This window comes from Terrapene carolina, unplaced genomic scaffold (assembly GCF_002925995.2).
Source record: "Terrapene carolina triunguis isolate 2854851 unplaced genomic scaffold, T_m_triunguis-2.0 Scaffold66, whole genome shotgun sequence".
In the NCBI taxonomy this organism is placed as follows: Eukaryota; Metazoa; Chordata; order Testudines; family Emydidae; genus Terrapene; species Terrapene triunguis.
In genome coordinates, this window is record NW_020664417.1 from 32,670,563 (window position 1) to 32,697,789 (window position 27,227).

General features: G+C 38.5%; 1 protein-coding gene across 1 annotated transcript in view; it reads left to right on the forward strand.

The window, feature by feature from the left end:
• Positions 1 to 27,227, forward strand: part of ANXA10 (annexin A10) — an 81,780-nt gene that overhangs the window by 40,103 nt on the left and 14,450 nt on the right. Inside the window, exons 2-3 of the mRNA XM_024194181.2 lie at positions 15,601 to 15,685; positions 19,213 to 19,307. Coding sequence (XP_024049949.2) covers positions 15,601 to 15,685; positions 19,213 to 19,307 — 180 coding nt within the window. The remainder of the gene's footprint in view (positions 1 to 15,600; positions 15,686 to 19,212; positions 19,308 to 27,227) is intronic.

Consider the following 27,227-nt stretch of genomic DNA (forward strand, 5'->3'; position numbering starts at 1 on the left):
TTTCTTAAATCAACACATTAGAGCAATAAGGTATTATGCTAATGGTTCTATTTGTTTTACATAATAATCCTGCTTAGTCACATATGAATAATGGTTAAGTATACACAGTGAATCTGTAAAATCTGGGGACATGCAGTGCCAAGAGCTGCTCCTACTTCATTGTTACCTGGGAGTCGAATGAGATTGGTAGAAGAGTATTAGTTTGATTGGATGGTTCCGGTCAGTCCTCTTCAACGCAATAAGAGTTAGTTACAGCAATTTTAAGTCTTTATTCTGAATCCTACTTTGAGCTCTACTGAACTTGAAGGTTTACGCCAAAATGTATTGTGGAGATTATGTAAGTATAATGATCAGTTCTGCCAAATCTTTCAAAGTTTTCTGTTTGAGTTGTCAACCTTAACAGAACATTAGGAGCCCAGATCCTCAGCTGGTGTAAATAAGCGCACCTCCATTGTAGTCAATTTACTGCCAATTTATGCCAGCTACAGATCTGGCCCAAGGTTTATATGTGGTATCTAAAATGTGGACAACATGGAGAATGTTGTTTGTACAGTTCACATGCAGTGGCTGGATTAAAATTTTAGATCTAAGACAAAATGTGTCTTTTACCATTTACTTCTGAGGTCGAGGTCAAGATCTAATTTTGTACCATCACTAAACAATAATGATTTATATTGAACGATAGCATTTTGATTAACCCTTTTTTTTTATAAAAAAAAGAAGCAGATTTAAGTAACCTTACAAAATAAATACAAGCGGAAAGAAACTTGGTTAGGACTAATTTGATAGTCAAAAAACTTGTCAAGACCTTAACAAGAAATGGAAGTTTTATTTGCAGAATCAAAGAGAGCAGACTGGTATATTAGTTTAGAAAAAGTTTTGCTTTTCTGGAGTATGTCTCTTTCCTTTGAATGAGTCAACATGAAGACAGAAATTCAGCATGATTTGGTCTAAGAACTATTTAAGACGGAATATAAGATTTTACATTGTATAGGCTTTTAATAGCTATTGTACTCATACATTGTCACATAGTTCATTAAAAATAAACAAAACTTTTGAATCCTCTGATGGAATTGACAATTATTGCCGTTTGTTATGTTTCATACATATATATATATTTACATTTCAGATCTTTTCCTTTAGAAGATGAATGTATATTCTGTGTTACAATGTAATGTACATATGTTTATTGTCATTTATAAGCATTTACTTTTGTTGGGGATGTATTAAGTCATATTCAATTTGTTTATATTTTGAAAATGAAAAATATTCAAAAATGAAAAACTGACTCTCTATTAAGTGACTAATCATGGGAGTGGTGTTGATTAAATGTGCCAGATTAATAAATTGGAACCAAGGTGCATGGACTCAATACTTTTTGAGAGCAAAATATGAAACTGCTTCATATACATGGCACATGGGTAATTGTGCCGTTTAAGGAATTTCATAACCTTTTAATAATTAATGCTAGTGTAATAGTGTATTTTTCCAAAATGCTCTGTGTGTGCATCCCCAATTGTTTTACAAATCAATACAGAAAGCATTCACAATTTTTTCTTTAATTATGTATCTGAAGGCAAATTATTCCAGTCTCACTGACAAAGCATTTCTTTCTAGAAAACTGTATTGCACTTATTTGTTTCTCTAGACAAATAATTATTGAATAGGTTTCCATAATGTGTTTGTCTTTGATCTGCGATTTGGGATCTCTAGTCCATTACTAGACCTACGGCCCCACTAAAGAGCTAAAGGTTTGTTCGTTCTTTCTACTGAGTTATTAATGTATTTCATTTTACTAGAGTGAAGGAGGAAGAATTAGGCAGTCTGACACAACTAGAGGATTAAATTAATCTGCAGAAGTCACCAACTTCAGTTTCTTTTCTTCTTCTGATTAAACAAGTCCAATTATATTTGAGTAATTAGTATCATGTACTGATAGTATTGCCTGGCATCAATATTAGTATATTACATTATCACATAAGGGAATAGTTTCAGTTTATATCACAAAAAATTGTTAAATATAATATTACTAAGATTTAATGATATTGCAGCTATTTGATCTTATTATAACTTGAAAACACAGTCCAGTATTATCAAATATATAATCTAAAATTTCTGTATATTTTGTCTGTTTGTTCACTGTGATTAACTGTAATTTACCCTTATCATGTCAAGCAGGGGAATAGAGGGAATGCTCAAGAGTGAGGTACTACTCAGTATAAAAGAGTGTGTCAAAATCTGACTGTCACGGAGTGTGGGGGAGTCAGGACCCTGCACCCCTCTTCCTGGGATTCACCTTGACTCTCAGCCAGCCAGTAAAACAGAAGGTTTATTAGATGACAGGAACACAGTCCCAAGCAGAGCGTGTAGGTACAACCAGAACCCCTCAATCAAGTTCTTCTGGGGGGTTTAGGGAGCTTAGACCCCACCTTGGGGTTCCCTGCATTGCACCACCCATCCCAAACTGAAACCAAACCAAAACTCCTACAGCAGCTTTCTCTCCCCTCCCCTCTGCTCCTCCTCCCCTTTTCAGTCTCCGGGCAGAAGGTGTTATTTCTCCCAACCCCCCTCCTGGCTCAGGTTACAGCTCAGGTAGCTTCCTTCAAGGGAAGTCCCCCAACCCCAATGCAACCCCCCTGCAACATTCCCAGGTCAAATCTGCCCCGCTCCCTGCTCCGTCACACTGACCATATACTTTCCCTGAACAAAATACTGTCAAATTCTCTTGTGGTATAAATAGGCATGTCTGCACTGAAGTGTGCCCACTTACTCTCTCCCTGATCTGGGGTGGGAAGAGAAGGGGAATAAGGGGATCCTTGATTGGTATATGTCAGTAGAACATTACTCCTCTTCCCCTCAGAACAAAAAGCAGAGGAGGTATTGCGACTCCGAGGTGTGTCTGAGTCACAGTGCCTCCCGGGGCTAGTTCTGGCATGGTGCAGTTTCATACAACCTTTTACCGAGGGCTAAAGGCACAATCTAGTCCTAACTATTTCCTAGAGGAATCCCAATACAATATTAATTTAGAAACATAAGAAAAAGCAAAATCATAATTAGCATTACTTTTAGAATTATTAGTTAATGTTTTAAAATAATCATCATTTTTTGTATATGGCTGGGTGGAAGATTACCTTGATTGGAATACATCAAGGCTTAAGAATGCAAACCAGAAAGTGCTCACAACAGCAATCCTGCCAGACAAAGAAACGTTATCTGACTTCATTATTGTGATTGCATACTGGAAATGGCTCCCAAGAGTACACAAACAGAAAAACTACCAGAAATTAGATAGGAAGGCAGCCACTGTCCTTTATAAAATACATATATCAGGAAAAGACAGGAGGAATTTGAGGATGACTGAATTAGCTATGTTGAAAAGTTTCCATTCCATTATTGCATCATATAATTTTCAAATGATGTGAAATATATTTAATAAATTCACATAAATCAAAACTACTATTTTTATCTAATAATAAAGCTGTACCACAGAGGATCTCTTTGAGGAAGCATAGCTAATTCATAAGGGACTAGAGCACATAGCTAGCTTTAAAGCATTCATTTTCTTTTAGAAGGTATTCACAGCTGAAAACATTCTGTCCAAGGAAATCTGACTTAGATTGTTTCTTATCAGCGATATGACTTACTGAACAAATATTATTAGAAGGTTGTTCATACTTCAGATTACTTTTTCCATCATAAGACTGCATTGTCTGAACTTTACACGCCTTAATTTGATAAAAGCTGTGAAAGCAGATAGCTACAGCCTCCGCCTTTACTGAGGCTTGTGTTGTACTGCTCAAAGCTTTGGTTGATGGAAGAAAATGTTGTAACTTTCTTACTCTTACTTAGACCCGGGAGACCAGTGCAAACAAGTTTTACCTACTTTTTGCGAATTCTGAATCACTTTTCAGTCTCCATCCCTTATTTCTTCATTCCCCTCCCACTTCATCCAAGCAAACTAGTTTTATGTTTTCACAGCTGTTTGGGAAGGATCTTTTATTCAAATAGTTACAGGCATTTATGTGCAAGCAAGCACATCCACATATAAAGTGATCAGTCAGGCCACACCTATGACAACTGGCAGTGTGTTTTTGCACTGGAGGGTATTTGGAGGCAGCAAGAGACTATAAGAGAGTTTTAAAACCATTGGGTCTCTCAGATAAAATAAACAAATACAACATCAGCATGAGGGACAGTGATAGCAGCAGGGAGGGGAGGACAGAAGGGTAGGTAAGATGGAGGATGCTCGAACAGCAGAAAGTTCCTTTGCTTGTGGACACTTTGCATGTGTTCCAACCTCAGAAGATGGAGGGGTGTTTCTGGAGTGGGTCCAGCCACTAAGGTGGGGGATAAGAAAACAGAGGGAGAACTCCCCCATAGAATCACCTTGATGTGGAATTATATAGAGCAAGGGTCAGATCTGCAGCTAGCCATCTACTGACTAGTTACATAAGTTCAATGGTAAATTATTCCCTTACCAAGCCCTAAAACACTCCACAGGATGACCCTCATGTTCCTCCTTGACTCAGGAGTAACTGACTCTCTGCTAACTTGTTTCCCTGATACATCTTCACTCTCACTTGAAAAACCATGATGAATGCTACCTTTTCAAACAGTGTTACAGCAAAACCAATACATAAGTAGACCAAAATGTTGTGACCAATATGTCAAAGTGAAAACAATATCTTTAAAATTAGCATACAATGTACTCTTTATTAAGCCCTTGCAGGTGTGTTTTGTGTTTTTCCTTCACTGAACGTTATCTAGTATTTTTAGTCTGTTGGCATAACCACATTTCCAAAATTGGCACCTAAAGTTATACCCACAAAAATGGACTTAGATGCAGCTGCAGGTACAAAAGCCACATTTGAGTAATTGCACATGCCATGTTCTGGTTTATGCATGTAAATGTGAAGTTTATGCATTCATGGGTATTTCTGAGGGCAGAGGATTTGAAAATATGGCCCATAGTCATGTATATAGTAGTATAAATGTACTCAGTGCTGTACAGTAGTAAGACAGAACATACATAAATCAGGGAGTGTCCACTACATCTTGAATGTGAGATTTTAGAAGTTTCATGAAGACAATGGCTGGAGCTTGAAGTATATTTAGTAGAGAAGATATTGCCAGCATGTAGGGATGTGTGGAAGAGAAGTCAGGAGCTGGCAAAGAAGCTGAGACAAGAGGGCAGATCATCAGTTGATGTAAATCATTGTAGCTCCATTGACACCAGCTGAGGTTCAGACCCATGTTTTCTGAATACACTCTATAGAACACTATTTCCTAAAGGCCAAATTTTGATGTGTTTTTATTTGAATGGATATAGTTATCATGAAATAGATCAAGTTCCAGATGATAATAAAAAGGTTCACAGTCCTGAATTCAGTTTCTTTATATACTAGAGTCCCCTTGGGAAATTGAAAGTACATTTAGATATTGGAGAAATCATCTAAAACTGCTTACTTATCTTGGGGTCCTCCCCAGAATAGTATCAATAAAAGCTATTTAGGGGAGGAATCTACTTAACGTGATTGACTTATAATCAGTGAAGATAAATCGCCCTTCTATAGCTCTCATGTGTAAACTATAGTTAAAAGCCCATTTAATGTCCATATATAAGAAGTGTCTGATACTTAAGCAAGAATCACAATTTATCATGACTATGAGTCTAAACTCAGTCTGCCTGGGTTTTATACCTTTGTTAATCTACCAAAATGAAAAGGCATAAATGAATTACTCAGCACAATATTCATAGTATCATAACTCTGGACAACGTATAAAGTGAATTACTTCAGTGCAACAGCTCTAATAATCAAAAATGCATATATAGGGCACTAGCAACGCAGGGCAGAGCAGCACAAATGTCAAGTCTGGTCCTGATCCTGCAAGGTGTCCAGCACTCTCAACTACCCATCTCACAGAATTTTCCGAGCACCTTGCAGAACTGGACTCCTAGTGCATATTATACTTCCCTTTCAACTCAGTCCTACCACTGAAGTCAACAGGAGTTTGGCTTGCTTATTTGTTTCTCTACGTTGAATTTATTACTGGAGTCATCTCTGTCACTTCTTCTGTCTGAAGAAGAATTTATACCAACCTCGCCTTTCCTTCCTCAGCAGAGCTTCAAATGATCAATTTTGAAATCACTGGCTGACATTTTTGCTCCCTTATGGCCTCATCCAAAGCTCAATGAAATCAACAGAAAGGCATCCATTGACTTTAACCATAGGCTTTGGTTCAGGCCCTAATGCCAGAAAAGTTAAATGATTCAGAAGTGTTTCTGTTCTTTTTAACATTCAGACAGGAATCCTGTCATTTGAAAAATATTTTGTTTTGCTTATGGTGCTGGGTTGGATAATGGTCTATTTAGAGAAATTAAATGAAGTGAAAACACCCCTAAAATTTACACTGGCATCTTTCTTGCAGAAAACTGCAATACCATTTTTACTGCAGTAGAGTTAATATCACCATGAAATGTAATTTCTGCACACAGCAGATGGCAACATGTGTATTGTAAGTGTGAAATTCAGCCTCACAAGGTTGCCATGAGCATGAACATCACTTAGATCTTTGTAGTTTAGTCTCTTGTTCTGCCGTTTCTCTGATTTTAGCAGTTTCATATTTCAGCACCACTGTGAATTATTTCCCATGTATACTGCTGTCTAATCATTTTTATAGGTGGAAAGCAGCAAAAGCATAGTCAATTTAGTGAGGTCAGATAATATTGCATTTTACACTGGGGATAAAATACTGTGGCTGTACTATTGGCCTGCTGTCAATAATTAAAGTCTGACTTTTCCACTGAGGAAAACTTCAAATATGTGAAACTAAAAATAGTCTATAGGGTCATGAAAAGTCACTAAGGGTCTAATCTAACTTCTACTGAGGGGAATGGGAATATGCCCATTGACTTCAATGAAAACTGGATTGGGCCCTAAAATAGGCAGACCTTAATGCAGCAATGGCCTACAAGATTATTCAAGTATTTTAGTAGACACCTCCCTATTCTGAATGCCACAAATATCAACACAAAACCAATTTCAGCAATCTAAAACTGAACTCATATTACTGTAATTACAGGGAAAGTTTGGGTTTAAATAAACCTATTATTCTGTAGATCAAAGAAATTTAGTCAGTCCGGAGATCAAAGGTTTGGGTTTAGCTTTTCAAGGTTTAAGTATAAGAGTATTGAATTACAATAAAGGAACAACAACTTTAATTATCAAACTTTCACCAGCTTATTTTGAACTTCATTTCTTTCTCTAAAGTAAGGGCAAAATGTTATTAGTGCAACTCTGGCCTAGTTTTTGTTCTTAATCCAGTGTTTTGACTATTGCTACTCTCTTTCCTGGCTCTTTTTAAGATTCCTTTTGTGTAGCAGCAAAAACAAGGAGTCCTTGTGGCACTTTAGAGACTGACAAATTTATTTGGGCATAAGCTTTCGTGGGCTATAACCTACTTTATCAGATGCACGGAGTGAAAAATACAGTAAGCAGTGTGGGGAAAAAGAACTAGGTAGCCTTCTTAATGACAACCAAAGTAACACTGAAGGCCCAAATTCAGGCCCTCTGACAGAAGCTGACTGCACAGACGGCCTTTACGTAAGGCAGTACAGGCCAGAACCTGAACTAAACTAGGCTGTGCAATCCCCTGCCAAATACGGTCATGGGCCATGACCAGAGGAGGGAGGGGAAGGAAGCCATGCGAAAGGCCTTAGCAACATGATAACCACTGGTTGATGGAAAAACATGATAACTGCTCATTGATGAAACATAGTAACGGCTTATATGAAGAAATTGCTTCTAGTAAAGGCCAACTCCTCCTATTGTTCCAGCTACCTGCCACCAGCCAATCATATATCATCTTTGGGCGTCCTGTAATAAACTCCTATGCCCCCCCCCCCCAGAGAACAATATGTACCCTGACGAAAAACAACACCCCAACTGGTGCCAAGTACCACCCATGTCAAAACCACCAAGAAACCCCCCCACCCAATAGGCACCCAATTCTCGTAAGTAATGAGGAAGCTACCGGGAAAAAAGAACAGACCCCTACTCTTATTTTCGCATAAATGATGTATTATTTGTAATATGCTTGCGGTTTGACGGAATAAAGCAGCCTGCGAGCTGCTGCTGGGTATGACAGTTTTCGGACTGTCATCCCAACGCGTTGGTATGTATTGCAATAAACTAGCCTCAGGCTTAAGTCTGTGAACTAAAATCAATGCGTGGGTGACTTTTTCCACGACAGCAGGTATAAATATACAGCACATGAAAAGATGGGAGTTGCCTTACCAAGAGTGGGGTGGGTGGGCTGGTCAATGCTAACAAGGCCAATTCAATCAGGGTGGATGTGGCCCATTCCCAACAGTTGACAAGAAGGTGTGAATATCAACAGAGGGAAAATTACTTTTTGTAGTGACCCAGCCACTCCCAGTCTTTATTCAGGCCTAATTTGATGGTGTCAAGTTTGCAGTTGGTATCAATATTGCTTAAGGTAAATTGTCCTATACCATTGTTTCTTTAGGGCTAGTAGTTCTCCTAGTAGGCATATTAGTAATTCTTTACCTTTCTTCTATTTAGGGTGGCTTTAATTAGGAACAAAGTGTTTTCTCTTACTTTTCTTAGCTGATCATCTACAGCTGATGACCTGTCTCAAGGCATTTGCCACTACCTGTTTCCTATTTTGGAAAGGAAGCTGTAGTAACTCTGTAGGTTCTTATTCACTGTTATTTATGATGTGCTCTGTGGTCCTGAAAAATATTTTACACTAATCTTCAGAAACAGTTATTGTAATGTGATTGCTGTCTTCAAGCTGTTGGAATTTGATGTACCAGTGTTATGCCTTCTCTAATAATTCATTCTGATTGATGGGGAATTGTTACTTGAATTATTCAGAACCCTGTTGGATATTTCATTCACTGGAGGATGTTTAAAGGCTTATTTCACCTATAGATTGGGAGATATTTATTTCAGAGAAATTTCACTGCTATGATCAGGATTTTTTAAGGATGTGTTAGACAAAGTGTATTTTGAAAATTAAAGTAAAGTAGGGAAATGACAAGGGGGGAAGAATGAGCACTCCTGCTGGGGCCATTCTAAAGCCCAAGTAGATGGAGGAGCAGTCATGAGGTGTGCAGCATGTGGTTTTTTCCTTCTACTTCTCCTAAACAAAATAGATCAAAAGAGCCATCTGATGTACAGACAAAACACAGGCAGCCACGGACTAAAAACTGAGTATGCTAGTTGCAGGTATAGCAGAACTCAGTCAGACTGCACAAAGGAAAACAGTAATATTTGTAACTGCATTTTGGTGTTCAAACAGCTCTCAGAACCTGCCACAAAATAAAGCTGATTGTTCTGCTCCATTTGCCTTGGTTAGAGAATTACAAACTGGCCTAGCCCTGCTCTCTGGGCTGACACCAGTCTATTGTAATTGGAACCCATTATTCAGTACCAGGGCTTCTAAGCCCTGTGTATCTAGGTAGTGACTGATCACTGTTTCTTTCTCTGGGTCTTGCAGGTGCATCCCTGCAATCTGACACGTTCCTTGGTTAGTGGAACTCTGGTTCTGGGGTCTATATAGTTGGACTGCAATGCTCAGCCCTCCCCAGCCATTTTCCTTGTTACATTCTTCATGAACAAAATGCCTGTAAAGCAAGGAACAAAAGCTTAATAAAAGAATTTAAGCCACAATTAAAAGAAAAACAAACAAGAGTTACAGATCTATGGAAAAATAACAAATAACCCTGAACAAGACTTCCTCAGTCAGCTCTCATGCTGCCTATAAATCCTGAGTTCTGGCTAGTATTCTTAAGCTAGGTAGAATCTCCCATTCTTCCTAGAAAGGTTTGCTTATAAATAGCAATAGAATAGCTTCTTACTTAGAGAAGCAGCCTCCTTAAATAATGACTCATATTTAGTCAGGGGACAGCTTTCCCAACCATGTGCTTAGTGTCAGGAACTATGGACATAAGCTTCTTCAGCTGAGCTTGGGGCTAACTAGCACATCCCTCAGGCTGGTTAATGAGCCCAGCTGGGCTGCAGCAGATTTACCTGATTGGCCAACCCTCCCACTTGGCTGCAAGGCATCAACATATCTGCATTTAAGCTCAGCAAGGGCAACAGATTACTAACTATTCAATATTTGAGCCTCCAACTTCATTCTTTTCTATAGGTTTCAGAGTAGCAGCTGTGTTAGTCTGTATCCACAAAAAGAACAGGAGTACTTTTCTATGCCTCCCTTGTTCCTAGCCTTACTCTACACCTACTCCTACCTTGTGCTTGTCCTGTTCCTATCTACCTCAGCCCTTCTTCCTTGCCTGGTTCTTGACTTTGATTCTGACTTCTAGTTACTGTTCCCAGCTCTGATCACTAGGTAAAACTGTTATGCTTATACAATGTACATGAAATTTTTTATAGGGGAGAAGGCAACATGCCACATTTATTGAGAATACAGCAATTAGCATATGCTTTAGTTATTTATATATATATATATATATATATATACACACGCACACCATGCACACAGTTTTGCCAGTTGATGTTTATAGTTACCAGTTCGGATTAATTTAGTGGCCAGCCAGATTGGTCGCAGAGGGGAGCCGGGTTTTGTTGGTCACAATCTGATGCTTTTGGAGTTGTGGCAAGATGAACCTGTGAATCAGAGTGTAGGAGAATAGCAAAGAAACAGTTGGATAAGTTGATTACTGAAAAATAGTTTGATGTGGCATGGACCTTTTGTATAACCTGTGTTATGTCTGTCATAATAGGAGCCATAGGTATTGTACCTTTGTTAATCCTTTTATAGTCAATTGTTAGGCACCAGGTTTGGCCGTCTGCCAGTACAGACGCTGGCAGTCTGTCAGATGTGTTTCTACCAATGCCCCAGAGAGTCATTCCCTTCTGCTATTTAAAAAAGGGTGGCTGGCATGATAAACTATGGCTTTTAATACAAATATAAAATCCTACCCCTACAAAACCACCCATATCCTAGTCCCTGACACTTAGACCAGGAAACTCCAGCCCTATTCTCCCAGAAAGGTTTCTGTGTAGAGAGTCCAGTCAAAGGCCCTGTTAGTAGAAAACCCCTTGGTCTAGTAATTATTCCCTAATAATTATTCAACATTGATGGCTCTCTCATTGATAGTCCTCTCCAAGGTGTCCCACTGCCTCATGTGAGCACGCAATGTCTAGAATAGATTGCCCTTGTCAAGATTAGTCCGGTTTTCCAAAGATGATTACAATGCAAACTGAGGGTTACAATCATACAATTGCATTCTTATAACAAAATGGTGTTAACTTAACTCAGCCATACCCCCAATCTGTCTCTCAAATGACTGTGCAACAGATTGTGGCTGGCCTCTGCATCAGTGTGTAAGGAAGATGAAGTGCACAAAGGGTAGGGGTGTGTCCCCTACTTCTCTTCTGGGTGGCTTGCTCCCCTGGCATTAGTTGGGAGCAGTCTCTGTACTTTCCCCAAGAACAAGGGCTGCAATTGTGCCACAAGCAGAAGTGAAAGCTCCTTCCACAATCTTTCTTCTTTCCCCACCAAAAGCACTTGCACAAGGGCCAGGCATGACCTAGCACTAACATATAGTGACTCATGGAGATCTGAATTCCTTTCCAAATATTCCCCCCCCCCCAGTTTCTCGCCATGCACCATCATGTCTCCACAAGATGGTGCAGTATGAAGCTGCCACATGCCACAGAATACAGAGGGTCAGATCCTCAGCTAGTATAAATCAGCATAGCTCCATTGATTTCCAAGGCAGGATTTACTTCAGAGTTATTCATTTACACCAGTTGAGGGTCAGGTCCTTTGAAATTACCAGTGGCCACCACAATGTGGTTGTCATCCCTCTCCTTTGACTAACTTTTAGTGAATATTATAAAGCTCTTTGAAATCCCTTGGTCCTGTATAAAAGGTTTGTAATTGTAACACACAGAAGACAATGATGAATCATTATATAGTTACCACATTGGAGTCAGGCCTGAACTTGTCCAAAGTTCAGATACAGCATTTGGCTCAGACCTATATCTGCATTTTATGAAGATTTGGGGGAAAAACAGATGCAATGAAGTTTAGTACATGCTGGATCCCCAAAGACTTTCAAACTAGATGTATCAAATGATCTAACATACAAAAAGTGCTTCAGGATGGCTTTCAGAAAATAAAGTAATTAAAGTGGTCCTGGCAGAAAATTGACATTCAAAGCTTCAAATTATAAGGACTGGGGATACACATCTTACAAATAAGAAGGGCATTTTCTTAAAGAAGCACAGTGTTTTGGGGGTTTTTGTATTTATTTTCATAATACTAGCTCTGAGATAAAAGCCAGCCACTGAGTTGTTAGTATTTCAGGGTCCTTAATGGAGGCCTTAATATTATATGCAGCAACACAAAGTTCAGGTCAGTGACTTATTGTATCTTGGTGGAATTCTGGATCTGCTGAAAAACCAGTCAAAGTTAAATGAGAGCTACAATGACCAGCTAATCTGGAAGTGGACTCCGACACAAACATTTGTGTGAGATAGAAGCCAAGATCAAAGCTAAGTACTGTGTGAGATAATTTAATATTTTGGAAAGAGCTGTTTGCTCAAATTTTGTTCTAAGATTTTTATTTAAAATGTTTTTCTTGTACTATGTTTTCTAGAAGGAGTTGCCTTGAAGTTACATATGTAATTCTGTTCTATTTAAAATCATTGTTCCTTTGATTTTTATGGTAACGTAGTTTGGCTGTTTATTGGCTTGGATTTTCCTTACTAACATTGGGCCTGGTATACTGAACTGAGCAGTGCCTCTTAAGAGGCCAACTGAGGAAATTCAGCATATGCAAGGATCAGGCCTGTTGTCAAAGATCCATAATTTATATTGTCTGGCGCTTTTCTGGACAAGAGTGCATATGCGGTACGCACTCCCCATCTCTTTGCTCATGATCACCCCTAAGCCATATGCTAGTAATTATTTCTTTTCTACAGAAGGGACTTAAACCCATTTTGCTTTGGGAGTTTCAAGAACATGTACTTGTGAACACAAATTATTGATGCTCACTACATCTCAGTTCTGACTGACAGGTTATATCTTTTGAAAAAAATTCTTTGTAAAAAATTAATAGTCTCCCAAATGGTGGAAACCAATTACTAGAGACATTTAAAAGTAGACTGGACACAGTGAGAAAATAGATTGTAGGGTACAATTTCTTAATGGAGAGGAGGATGGTCTAGGTGTCCACTAGGTCTTGTCCATCTCTAATCACTATGACCCATGTCCTCATGTCTGCCACAGCTTTTGCTTGGCTCACTTGGAGCTCTGTGGCAGACATGAGGACATGGGTCATAACAAGTAGAGATGGATAAGACCTTCTGGACATCTAGACCATCCTTCTGTCCACTAAGAAATTGTTCCCTACAATCTATTTTCTCACTGTGTTCAGTCTACTTTTAAATGTCTCTACTAATGGGTTTCCACCATTTGGGAGACTATTGATTGGCCTAAAAAGATGTTTGTCAGGAATCTTTCCTTTTTCTTAATTTAATTCCATTACTGCTAGCTATCATATTTTGCATCATGGCAAACAATTCCTCCCTATTTAATCACACCTTTCACATTTTTGCTAACAATTGTTTCACTTTGTATAGCTTGGCTAAGCAGTGACTATGTTTAAGCCCCAATCCGGCTGCTGGATTCACATAAACTATTGTGCCCATATGGAGCACTATGAAGGTCAATGCTGTTCCATACAGGTACATGAATTAGTCATGACAATCCAGTGAGAGCATCAGTACCTTAGTTATTTTAATCTTTCCTCATAAATCATGCCCTCTAACCCTTCCATGTTTGTTGCTATTCTTCTAATTCCTCCACTATTGACTTCATGTCTGAGATGATAATGCTTAGAAAGGACCATGCCTGTGATACTTCATTGATATTAGTCATATGACCTCTGTATGGCATATAAAATGGTTGTTTCTATTTACCCTAGAAGAGTTGAGATTCAGAGATGGTTGTGTGTAGTGAAAGAACATTAATACCATCATCTGTGACATACCAATACCATGCTATCCATCACTAAAGTTTCCATTCAGACAACCTTTCTTTGAGGGTAAATAGAAACAACCATTTTATATGCCAGGACCAGTATATTCACTGTAACTGAATCTCTGAGGATAACCTCTTTTCCCTTAGAGGCTGGAGAATTAGGCACAGAAAAATAACTTCAGCATAAAGTAGGAGTAGCAGTTTCACTAGATTTTGTAATTATTTTCTATCACATCTGCTTATAATATAAATTATGTCTATAAAACAATACATCAAAGAATCTCTGCAAAGTTTTCTCTGTACTGGACACTATGGAAATAGCTAGACAAATTAGATTTAGATTGTTTCCACTGATCTTTCACATTCATCTTGAGATATCCATAAAGCCACATCAGTCTAATGAAAACATCCTCTCCACCCAATCTTAAAAACAAATTCCATGTGCATGCCATAGGTTACTGATCTATTGTGAGTGCTAGATTTAAAAGAGCTGTTGAATCTAACAGACTGGAATTAATTACAATTTCCACTTCTGAAATGATTTTTTCTGGTGTGTCCATACTTTTGGTGGCTTATTTAAGCAATAAGACATCTGCTTGATCTTAAGAAATTTAAACTAAAATGGCTTTCTTGTGCTAAGTTTGAATGTAAGATGCTGTTTAGTTGCCAACTATTTCTGAAACAGTGAACCATGTATGTCAAATCTACTCCAAATGTTCTACCATTTTAAAGCTGGACAGAGAGCATTGTAACTGAATGCAAGTCATGTTTTTACTTTCTCCTACTGCCAAAGGCAGTTTTAAAGCCCTAGAACTCTGTGCTAAACAAAGGAAGATCTTCATTTGAATTCTGCTTGGGGCATCCTATTCTTTTATAATCCTCACAACTATATTTGAATGGCGCTGTTTTGTTTAATTTTTCCTCAACTTGAATTTTTTGAAAGTGGCTAACTTAAAGCATTGCTTTCTGATTGAGCATCCTTCAAATAATATCCTAACTTTTTCTTTTTAATTGCTAAAAGTGTTTCCTCTCATGTTTTTCAGGTGGGCCTGAGACTAACATCAAACATATCTGAATATCCTTTGTCCCCTTTTTCTTTTTATACACCTGCCTCTTGTGTAAACAAATATCTTTCTCTAATCTCAGGTGTTATAGTAACTGTAGGAGCTATTTGCAACAATAGATACCCAATAGGTATTTCAATGGAAATGTGATCATCAAGTTGACTGTGCCCCTTTAATGAGGTTGGAATGCAAGGATTAACATAATATTATTTACTAGTCACTTGTGAAATATTGCTTCGTAGCCTCATAGAAACTAAAGTATGTGTTTTGAGTGTCAATGGGTTCCAAAAAACAGGTTTGATGCCTGATCTTGCAACCTTTACTCATTACAGACATAGGTTCCAGAGGGCTTCAGTGCTTTACTCATTAAAGGAAGGACTATTCATATGAACAAGGGTTCCAAAATCTGGTGGTTCATTCATAATTCTGCTGATGACATCTTGTATATAATTAATGATCAGTTACAAATAACACTCTCTCTTTTCCCCCTTAGCAGATACAAGGAACAATCTTCCCAGCTCCAAATTTCAACCCAGTTATGGATGCCCAGATGCTGGGGGGAGCCCTACAGGGGATAGGTGTGTATCCTGACTGACAATTCCAAACCATCTCTTCTTTCAGCCCATCCTTGGAAACACCTTTAGAAAAAGAACAATCATGGAAACAGGCATTAAGCATGGAAAGAGATAATTGATTTTTAACTAAAAATCATAAATCACTGACATTAAAAGAAACTCTGCAATTGCATTGGAAGGAATTAAAGTATGTTCAGGGTAGACACAAGCCTACGACAACTTAGTCAAAGCTTTTGGGGTTTTTGTACTAAGCTTCCTTTTCCTAAAGGTTATCTTTTATTTCACCAGCACTCTTGAGACAAAAGAAAACTCTCTTAATTATGACATCTAAAATTAGCTATTCTCAAAGGATATTGGCTTTTAAAATATCAATCATGTCTGAAAAAACACAAGACAAGATTACCTTATTGATTCCTCTTGAGAAATAGCTAATCTATGGACTGAAAGCAAAAACCAGACAAAGATGCAGTTCACCAAAGCATTTTTTTCTCTTCAGGTTTTTGTTTTCCTCTTTGGGTATTGTTGATATTGCTGGGGGTCAGTATATTGAATCTTTGAATGAGACATTTTCCTCATCAGGATAGCTGTCTGCGTGAAAAGCTTTCAAATTCACCCTGCTAGGCTTTTTACGAGTATTAAAACTAGGGCTGTCAAACAATTAAAAAACTAATCACGATTAATTGCGAGATTTAAAAAAATCACGATTAATTGCAGTTTTAATTGTACTGTTGAATAATATATCATTTATTTAAATATTTTGGATGTTTTCTATGTTTTCAAATATATTGATTTCAACTACAACATAGAATACAAAGTTTACAGTGCGTACTTTATATTTTTTATTACAAATATTTGTACTGTAAAAGAGAAATTGTATTTTTCAATTCATCTCATAAAATTACTGTAATGCAATTTCTTTATTGTGAAAGTGCTTAGGATCATTATTGAGCAGAACCCATCATCAGCATAGAAGTATGTCCTCTGAAATGGTGGTTGAAGCATCAGGGTGGCATACTAATGTTTAGAATATCTAGCATGTAAATACCTTGCAATGCCCGCTACAACAGTGCCATGCGAACACCTGTTCTCACTTTCAGGTGACGTAAATAAGAAGCGGGCAGCATTATCTCCCATAAATGTAAACAAACTTGCTTGTCTTAGCGATTGGCTGAACAAGAAGTAGGACTGAGTGGACTTGTAGGCTCTAAAGTTTTACATTGATTTGTTTTTGAGTGCCATTATGTAAAAAAAACTAAATCTACATTTGTAAGTTGCACTTTCACAATAGAGATTGCATTACAGTACTTGTATGAGGTGAACTGAAAAATGTCATTTCTTTATCTTTTTTACAATGCAAATATTTTTAATGAAAATAATAATATAAAGTGAGCACTGTGCACTTTGTATTCTATTGTAATTGAAATCAATATATTTGAAAGTGTAGAGAAACCTCCAAAAATATTTATAATATATTTAAATTGGTATTCTATCATTGTTTAATATTGTGATTAAACCTGTGATTAATTGTGATTATATTTTTAATAGAGTTAATTTGTTTTGAGTTAATCGCTTGAGTTAACTGTGATTAAATGACAGCCCTACTTAAAGCACCAAATCTGGCATTCTGTCCAGCCATTTTCTTGAGTGGAGGGTATGTGCCTCCATTCAGCTATGTATACTTTGTCCCAGGAAATACCAAAAAGTATTAAGTACAGTCTGCCTCTTCTTTTTGATTGATTAAGCTGGTTACATGTTAAGGTTTCTCGTATTTTACTATTCTTTAAGCAAGAACTTTTAATGAGTCATATTTTCACTGGGATTAAAATAGACAAGATTCTGTCCATCACCTATTAAATACAAATTGCAATAACACATTTTAATATACACCTCTACCCCGATATAATGCTGTCCTCGGGAGCCAAAAAATCTTACCGCCTTATAAGTGAAATCGCGTTATATTGAACTTGCTTTGATCCACCGGAGTGCGCAACCCCACCCCACCCGTGTTATATCAGGTCACGTTCTAGAGGTGTACTTTAAACTTAATAATGTAAAAACATGGGCATAAGCTTCTGTTTTCATGCATGACTACTTATCTGACAAAATTAAAGCAGTTTGACTTCACTGAAGCTATGTCCATTTACTCTCCACAGACTTTGCCCCGAAGAGTTGGCAGTTTGTTGCCCTAGTCTAGCTAACAATTATGCATGTAATAAAATTACTCACATGAGTAGTCTCAATGAGCAACAATGGGAGTATTCACATGAGTAATGTTACTTATGGAGATAAACAATTGCTGTGTTGAGCACTAACTTCAAGGATGAACAAACCACTTTTCATTATAAACAAACCTCCTGGAGTAACTGTTCTCTGAAAAGTGAAAACAACTTACTGGATTTGAAACTGCACACTTCTTGAGTCGGAGGCTACATCATTGAATGGAATGGGAGCTTTGCTATTGACTTCAGTGTGCACAGGATCGGACTCCAGATGAGAAATAAAATGGCATCCATCTCATTCATGAGAGCCAACAGCCTGCCCTGTGGTGAGGAAATGGTGCTCTGCCAATTAAACAAGACTTAATCTACTGTATTATCCACTGTAAATCTACTGTGTTATAGACTGATGACATTCTATTCAGAATTTGTGGTTATACTGTAGAATGTTTTATTACCATGATCAGCACTTGGCAACATAATACAAGCCATAGTTCTTGCAGCTAATATCAAATTTGTCTAAACAGAACCTGAGTTAAAATTCATACAATAAAATCTGCATAGTCCCAAAAAATCAAGAATTATTTCAGAATAATGCTAAAGAACCTTAAAGACTATCTTCCAATACCATGTTATCCACCACTAAAGTTTCCATTCAAAAACTTCTGTGGGTTACCTGCAACTTTCACTTAAACACTCAGGTAGCTCTAATCACCAGTTACAAGCTAATGATCATAGATAACCTTCTTCCACAAAGTAACCCTTGGTCCTAATGCATCATTCAGAAATCAGTATTAATAAATAATCCTTCAACATCTTATTTTACACTATCCAACTGAGCACCTTATTCAGCAATTTTACAACCAATAGTCCCTCTGTAAATAGCCATTCCATTACTGGAGATCAATAACTCGAAAATGACAATTTAATCAGCATTGTCACATGCAAACTCAACTTTCCAGTCCTAGCTATAAATTCTACCCAAATGCCTAGTTCTCATTTGATGAAAGCCTTTATCCAATTTTACTGATGTTTTCAAGTCCATTCCCCTTGAGAGTATGGTAATGCATCTGATGATAATACAGATTTCTTGACTATTTGTCAGTAGTATGCCAGCAAATGAAAGGTACATAAGCATGATAAAGATTACTGATATTTGTAAATACCAATCTGATATTAATCTGTTGATTTTTTTTCTGCAAGAAATGTGGTTAATGCATTTGAACAAAACATGGTATCTTACTTACATTCACCAAACAATGATAAATATAAGTAAAAGTTTAATTTAGGCATTTTGTCTTGTTTCCTTTCCAGGTTGTGAAAAGGACATGGTGATTGATATTCTAACACAGCGTTGCAATGCACAAAGACTTATGATTGCAGAGGCTTACAGGGACATGTATGGCAGGGTATGATATCGTTTTGCATATGTCCACACTTATAACCCTTCTGTACTTATTGCTGTTGGCCTTTTCTTCAGGTCGTTTCCTGGAACCCAATCTCTGGCATGAAGCTGTATCGCCACCTGATTGACAGACAACTACTTTATTTATATGACTATCAATACCTCTTCAGGTTTTAGACTGTCAGTTATCATTTATATGACAGTGGAAGTTAAACGTCTGTTTAGACATAAAGAACTAAGAAGGAAACGAGATGGAAAGTTTCTTCCCCCACAGTTCACTCACTATGTTCCTCTACTGATCTTACATACATTCTTTAGAAATACCTCTATCTTCCCCTCACCCCAGCTTCTCAAATATAGTTTGTTCTCCTGATTACAATGTGTGACTTTGGGCATTTTACTTAAACTCTCTGTGCCACTGAGTACCCATTGGTACAGTGGAAATAAGTTATCTGACAGAGATATGGTGATATGTAAATAATGTTTGTAAGGTGCTTCAGAACTTGTATGAGATCAGATCTGCTCACATCCAGAAGTGATGTGGCACAATTTTTGTGATAATACACCACCACCACCAATTTTTATACTGAAATATACACACACACACATGCTTTTCAAATATGAGAGGACAGGAGCTTGGGTAGCTTTTGTCTTCTGGTCACATTCTATTTTTTTTAATATTCTATTTAAATTCATTAAAAGCACCTACCAGGAACATTAGCATCTCTTATACATGTCAGAGGAGGCAATATTGCCTAGTGGATAGAGCGGTGACCTGGGACTCAGTAGACCTGGATTCTATGCCCAGCCCTATAACTGACTTGCTGGGTGCCTTTGGGCAAGTCATGTTGTCAGTTTATGCCTCAGTTTCCCCATCTGTAAAATGGGGATAATGATACTGACTTTCTTTGTGAAGAGCATTGAAATCTACAGATGCAAAAGGCAATGCAAGAGTCAGATTTTCTTATTATATACAAAAATACACAACTAATGAAAAATCCTATGATTAAACTGACCAGATTCCCCTCAGTCATAATAGAAATTAGCCCAATAGCTTGAGTTAAATCCAATTTCCCTGAACTCTGGATCACCCAGTCCCCCTCAGTTTACCAGCTCACCACAACCCTAAGAAAAGAGATTCTCCTTGAGAAGTGTCTTGATACTTATAGTGGAGCTTCTCAGGTATACGGGGACTGCTGGGAGGGTGTTCTCCATAAGCAGACCTTAACTTTTGAATTTATTCCCTCCCTGATCCAAAATTGCCCAAGTCTGTTGATTTTTATATAGGCTGCAAAGCCCACCTGTTTTCTGAGACAATGAAGGGATGGAGAGGCAGAAGGAGGGCTGGTATATATGGGTAGAGGGGAGAACTGTTTGAACTTTATTTTCATGTTTAGTTGGTTATTTTCTGGTTTGTAGGGATGGGGGGGGGGCTGCTGATTTTGTCTGGATTATATCATCTTTAAACAAAGGTAAAGAAGGGTTTTTGTGTTATAAATCAAAATGAATAAACTACAACTAAGCCATAGATCATCTCACTTTCCAGCGTCTGTTGTTCTACTTACATTTAATTGAAATCACTAGAACATCAGTATGTACATAAGTGAATTCTATTACCTAGATATCTTTACTACTTTTATGCCTCCTACCACCATAGTACCTGAATACCTCATAGTCTTTAATTTGTCCATCTTCACAACACCCCTGTGAAGTAGGTAGTGTTGTTATCCTCCTTTACCAAAAGGGAACAGAGACACAGACACTTACACAAAGTCACACAGGAAATCTATGGCAGAATCTAGGTCTCCCCAGTCATAGGCTGTATCCCTAATCACTATACCATCCTCCCTCTCTAATATAACTGTAGTAGTTGCCATTAAAAAGTTATCTTTTGCCAACACTTACTACACAGTTACCATAAATTCCTTCAGTGTAGTGAAAACTGTGGTAATCTCAGACTGTGTGTGTGGAAATAGTTGGTAAATGAGGTTTAATGATTTCTGCTGTACCAGTTATATTTGGGATTGAGCCAACAGTTTTAAAAAATCAAATAGCGTTATAGGCACTGTAACAACTTTTAATTGTATTTTGTTAAGAAATTGAGCTAATCTGATCAAGCTAATCTCATCTCAGGTATGTGTACAGTCCACAGCAGAAACTCTGTACATAGCATTTCTTTTCATCAAGTGCTCCTCTGATATTTTTCTGGAATATTACTTGCAACTGGAGCTATCATTATAATAAAATAAAAAAGTTAGTGATATTTTATTTTAAATTACTGAACCTATGAGTAACTGGGATATAAACCTATATTATTTGCAGAAAGAATTACCAGTTCCTTTTTAGGGAGTTCACATAATGTGGTTTGAGATATTCTGTATTAATGGAGGATAATTCCTGTTATGTCTACTTAATTCAACAGTTTGGATTTTCATTTTAAAATCCTGAACCAAACAATAAATAAAAGAACAAAGAATAGATTCCTCTAGGTCAATTTTACCTTAAATTCAACCTTCTTTTCCCACCTCCCAGGAATAGCCTCTTGGCCCTGTAACGTTGATGGCTGCAGGTCTCATGATAAGGGGGAAACTGGAAATGTAAAGGAGAATCTCTGCTTTCATTTTTAAAAGAAAATTTCTAGCCCTTTTTACAATGTAAGCAAGTTGCTAATGTTAAAAGGAACAAGCAATTGGATTCCATTTCCACAGCAGAATGTGTGGGGTAGAGACAGGGGCTCTAGCTTTTTTGCCGCCCAAAGCACGGCAGGCAGGCTGCCTTCGGCGGCTTGCCTGCAGGAGGTCCCAGTTCCCGCGGATTCGGCGGCATACCTGCGGGAGGTCCGCCGGTCCCGCAGCTTCAGCATACCTGCTGCCGAATCCGCGGGACCAGCGGACCTCCCGCAGGCATGCCGCCGAAGGCTGCCTGACTGCCACCCTCGCAGGGACCAGCAGGGTGCCCCCCACAGCTTGCCGCCCCAGGCACGCGCTTGGAGCGCTGGTGCCTGGAGCCACCACTGGGTAGAGAAGAGTCTAAAGATACAAATTAAGTGAAATTAGTCAATTATTGGGTGCATCTTGCTAACCTTCCCAAAAGTCTTTATGCCAACCCTATGTAAAGTGATGTGGAAATGGGGGTCAGTAATTAGTTACTATTTGGTTGAGGGAGCAGCCAAAAATGCTAAGGGTCTGCCACTTCTCCACATCCTCCCTCTCTCTTCCTCACCCCAGTTCTCTGGTTTCTAGCTCTCTCTCATGGGACATGTTCAGCTTTAATATTTTGTTTTGATTTTTTTTAAAATTCATCGAACAGGCCACTGTATAGACACTAGTATATCGATTTCACATATTTAGACCTCTGTCTAGATCAATTTTTAATATGGTAGCTATTGTGCTTTCAATAGGATCCTGTTCATATTGACACTAACATGAATTACAAACTGGAAATGGGGCAAATTAAAAGCAGAAATGGATAAAAGCAAATGCTGAAGTTAAATACCTTCTGAACTGGCTGTTTGATTCAGACATATCCAGAAACTTAAGAGATTCCTTCTTACAATTAGCCTTTAAGGATTTCTCAGAGAGACAATTGGAAATTTTTAATAATGACAACTTAGATTTGTCTTTTCTTATTTTTCACTACTTCTCTTCATTCTACCCTGGTTCTGATTACAGGGGGTAATTTTTAATTAGTCTCCATTTATATTATTAATCCATATTCCCACAGGCATGCTGTCAGCAGTAAAATATCTTAATGAATTAATTTCAAGTCTATGTGTGATTTAGTAGTTGTCAAATTTATCTAATGTGCATTCAGGGAAGATTACATATTGTTTCTTCATCATAAATTCATTTTTTAATTTGTATGTCTCCTTCCTCATTGCTACTCTGTTTACTAAATTGATTAACCATGGGATATCTGAGTATATCTTTAATTATTCTCCTTCTGAGAGATAGAGAAGCTTTTGCATTAACTATGTTGTCATTTTCAGTTATAGTTTTTCCACCATCTCCATGGATCTCTTGGTAATGAAAAATGTTCACCAATACACAAAAGTATTTAAGACAAGTTGCATTGGAAGAAACAGCCTTAATACTTTTGTTTCAGTCCATCAAAAGTGAAGTCTCTATCTTTGAACTAAAAGAAGATAAACATGGGGGAGGGGGACAGGGACTGGCTGGTTTATGGAATTGGAGTCCATCTGATCACTGATTCAAATCCAAGCTCAGGTCAGTAGGAATCTGGGCCCAGGTCCTCAAAGGTATTTAGGCTCCTAACTTCCACTGATTTCAAGATTAAGGCACCCCTGCAATCCACAGAACCCTCACTCAGTTGGAGCCAAAGCTCACTGCCTAAATTTCCTCAGTAAAAGCTCACTGCGTGCCTAATCTTCTGCCACAGGCCGGCACCCTGGCCTCTCTCATGCCTCAAGCCAGGCAAAGATAGATGGTCTCTTGCCCATCTCACCTGCAAAGCCTGATCCGGTAGCTGTGCTCTGAATAGGGCTCACTCCACACCAAAGAGCTGGGTGGAGGAGGAGTTAACACCCTCCTGTCTAAGCTTTAGCCCAGTACTTAGGACATTCACCTAGGATGTGGGAGACCCCAGTTCATTTGTTCATTTCCCCCCTCTGCCTGAGGGAAAGGAATTTTAACAGGAGTTTTCCACCTCACACGCGTGCCCTAATCACTGGACTATAGAGTTATTCTTACTCTCTCTGGCCTAATTAATACTTAATTATTTAGTACAAAGTGGAATGGCTTCAACAAGAGAGATTGAGATACACCCTCTTCCCCCCACCCTCGAGAATAGAATCATAGGACTGGAAGGGACCCCGAGAGGTCATCTAGTCCAGTCCCCTGCACTCATGGCAGGACTAAGTATTATCTAGAACATCCCTGAAAGGTATTTGTCTAACCTATTCTTAAAAATCTTCGATGATGGAGATTCCACAACCTCCCTAGGCAATTTATTCCAGTGCGTAACCACCCTGACAGTTAAGAAGTTTTTCCTAATGTCCAACCTAAACTTCCCTTGCTGCAATTTAAGCCCATTGCTTCTTGTCCTATCCTCAGAGGTTAAGAAAAACAATTTTTCTCCCTCCTCCTTGTAGCAACATTTTACATACTTGAAAACTGTTATCATATCCCCTCTCAGTCTTCTCTTTTCCAGACTCAACAAACACAATTTTTTCAATCTTCCCTCATAGGTCATGTTTTCTAGACCTTTAATCGTTTTTGTCATTCTTCTTTGGACTCTCCAATTTCTCCACATCCTTCCTGAAATGTGGTGCCCAGAACTGAACACAGTACTCCTGTTGTGGCTTAATCAGCAGGGAGTAGAGAGGAAGAATTACTTTTCATGTCTTGCTTACAACACTCCTGCTAATACATCCCAGAATGATGTTCGCTTTTTTTGAACTGCATTACACGTTTGATTCATATTTAGCTTGTGGTCCACTATGACCCCCAGATCCCTTTCCGCAGTACTCCTTCCTAGGCAGTCATTTAAAATATGCCAGTCTAGTGGTTCAGGCACTCACCTGAATAGTGAAGAACCCCTCTTCAAATCCGGTTTCCTCTTCAGATGGGGAGAGGGAGAATTGAACTAGGTTCTCCCACATGAGTACCCTAACCCCCTGATTAGTGGTTAAAAGGGAGTCCACCTCCTCTCCATCCCATTTAGTATGGAGCTAGGCAGGCACATAAGCCAGTCTCACAAGAAATGTCTCAGGTATCTAAGCCAACATACTCTAGGAGATGGGTTCCCAGCTGAGTATCACACGCAGAGATAGGTCTCTCCCTGCAGTTCTGACATAGACGCCTCACTCCATGAGAGAGGCACCCCTCTCCTCAAGCAGCTGCTGTTGGCTAGTCTTGTCAGCTCCCTGCCTAGCATGCTGGCTTTTGTGGATCCTATTCTCAGGTGCCTATCTCTCTCCATGCATTGTGTAGGGAGTCTAGGCATCTAACCCAGGATTTACAGTGATTTAGAGGTACTTAAAAGTTAGGCAGTGTGATGCTAAGAATCTGGGTCCTTTGTGGATCTGGGTCCTGATGCCTGCTTAGTAGTGTATAGGAAATAAGTGAATAGGTATCTACACAATAACACACCACTGCTGCAAGTGACAAGCTTTTTGGCAGTCTTAAGAGGTTGACAGCCTCAAACAGATAAAGAGTAAGTGAGCATGGACATTCCTATCCCCTCAATAAGTACATTGTAGATCAGTGCGGAGGCATGCATATGGGGCTGTGGAGAAGCTTCCAGTGCCATCATACCAGTTTTGTTAAATTCAGTTAAAATAAAAAACAAAAAGGGAGAGACATACACTAACTGCCAATAACCTGAGGCATGTATTTTCAAGATTTCTCATTGTCTGGGGAGTGAATAACACGGGGGGGGGGGGGCGGAAAGTCCCTAGAAATCTCCTATACCCCAAAGAAAGAGTCCATGAAGAGAATCCTTTAGTAGTGAGGAAGAAGCAGTATGTAGTTTCCAGGGAGAAGATTCTCAGCTGAGGGTCTGCCCCAAGAAGTATAACTATGTGATATGTCACAATAGGCAGCAATGTTTTTATTTTCCAATGTATATCACAGCTTCATGTGCATTGTTAAAATCAACTAGGGGGACATTCGCTACTTAGTACTTACCCATAAGTCTCATTAACCTTAACAGGAATCACATGCTGGTATCCAAGAGAAAAACGTCCAGCAAATGTGATAAATGCAAATGGACACATTCACTAAATAAGTCTAGTATTCACAAAGTATAGCAGACGAAGGGTGCTGGAAAGTAGGAAAAGATAAGCAAAGATAAAACCTTTCCTCATGTTGCTCCTCTGATCAGGGACAGCTTTCTTGCCATTTTAAGTTCCTGACTAGCCTCCATCTCTTCTCCCTGACATATGACTAGAGGAATTTTTGGCTGAAAGATTTATTTCAATCATGAAATGTTTATTTGTCAAAACAGAAATGTTTTGTAGGAAGGGGTTAGGTGCAACACATTTTTGTCAAGAAAAGTTCCTCAGGTCCAGGATGGAATGTCAGGGAGGAACAGGACTAAGAGAGATTATAGTCCTGTGGTTACAGCATGCCTCTGGCCTATGTAACAGAGTACTTGCTCCAAATCAGTGTGTCTCTAGCTCAGTTTTGCTGGCTGAAGATGTTACATTTTGTATAAATAATTAAATATTGCTTGAGAGGGTGACTGACTATAGGTTACAAAGTAGCAGCCGTGTTAGTCTATAGGTTTGACTATAGGTTAGTGGCTAGACCACTAACCAGAGATGGAGGTTCAAGTCCCTGCTCAAATGAAGAGTTAATTATTTATGCACACCAGAAGCACTCCAGCAAAAGAGACTGAAAGAGTGGGAAAGCAGACAAACACTCACGTATAAGTCCCCCTCTGCCTGATTCAGATCATTCCAGGCAAGTACCATAATCACCAGCCTCTAGGCTCTCCTATATTTTTTTTCATTGAGTAACTTCAAAAAGGTCTCAGTTTCATCCAGATGTGGAATGAGTCCATTTTCAAAATCTTGACAAGTTTCACTGGCTGGGAAAACTGTTTTCTGTCCAGCTCTGCATATGATTACAAACCTACTTACAAATATAGTTGAGTACAACCCATAAAATATAGTTGTGGTGACTTCACACAAAAGCTGTTTGCTTAGGCACACCTAAAGGTCTGGGTTCATAAAGATTTGCATACACAAGTTGATGGAGAATGTTTCAAAGCAGATTGCAGACCCTTTTAAAATTTGGCCCCAAATGTCTTTCCTTACTAGTGTCAGTCTTTTCCATTTCTAAATATTGGGGTTTTTTTCACCTATGTTCTAATTAACCATAAGCCAACATTGCTGTGCTCTTTTTCTTTCTTTATGTACAGTAGCCTTACCCATATTATCAACAAGTCTATGCACAGCTTT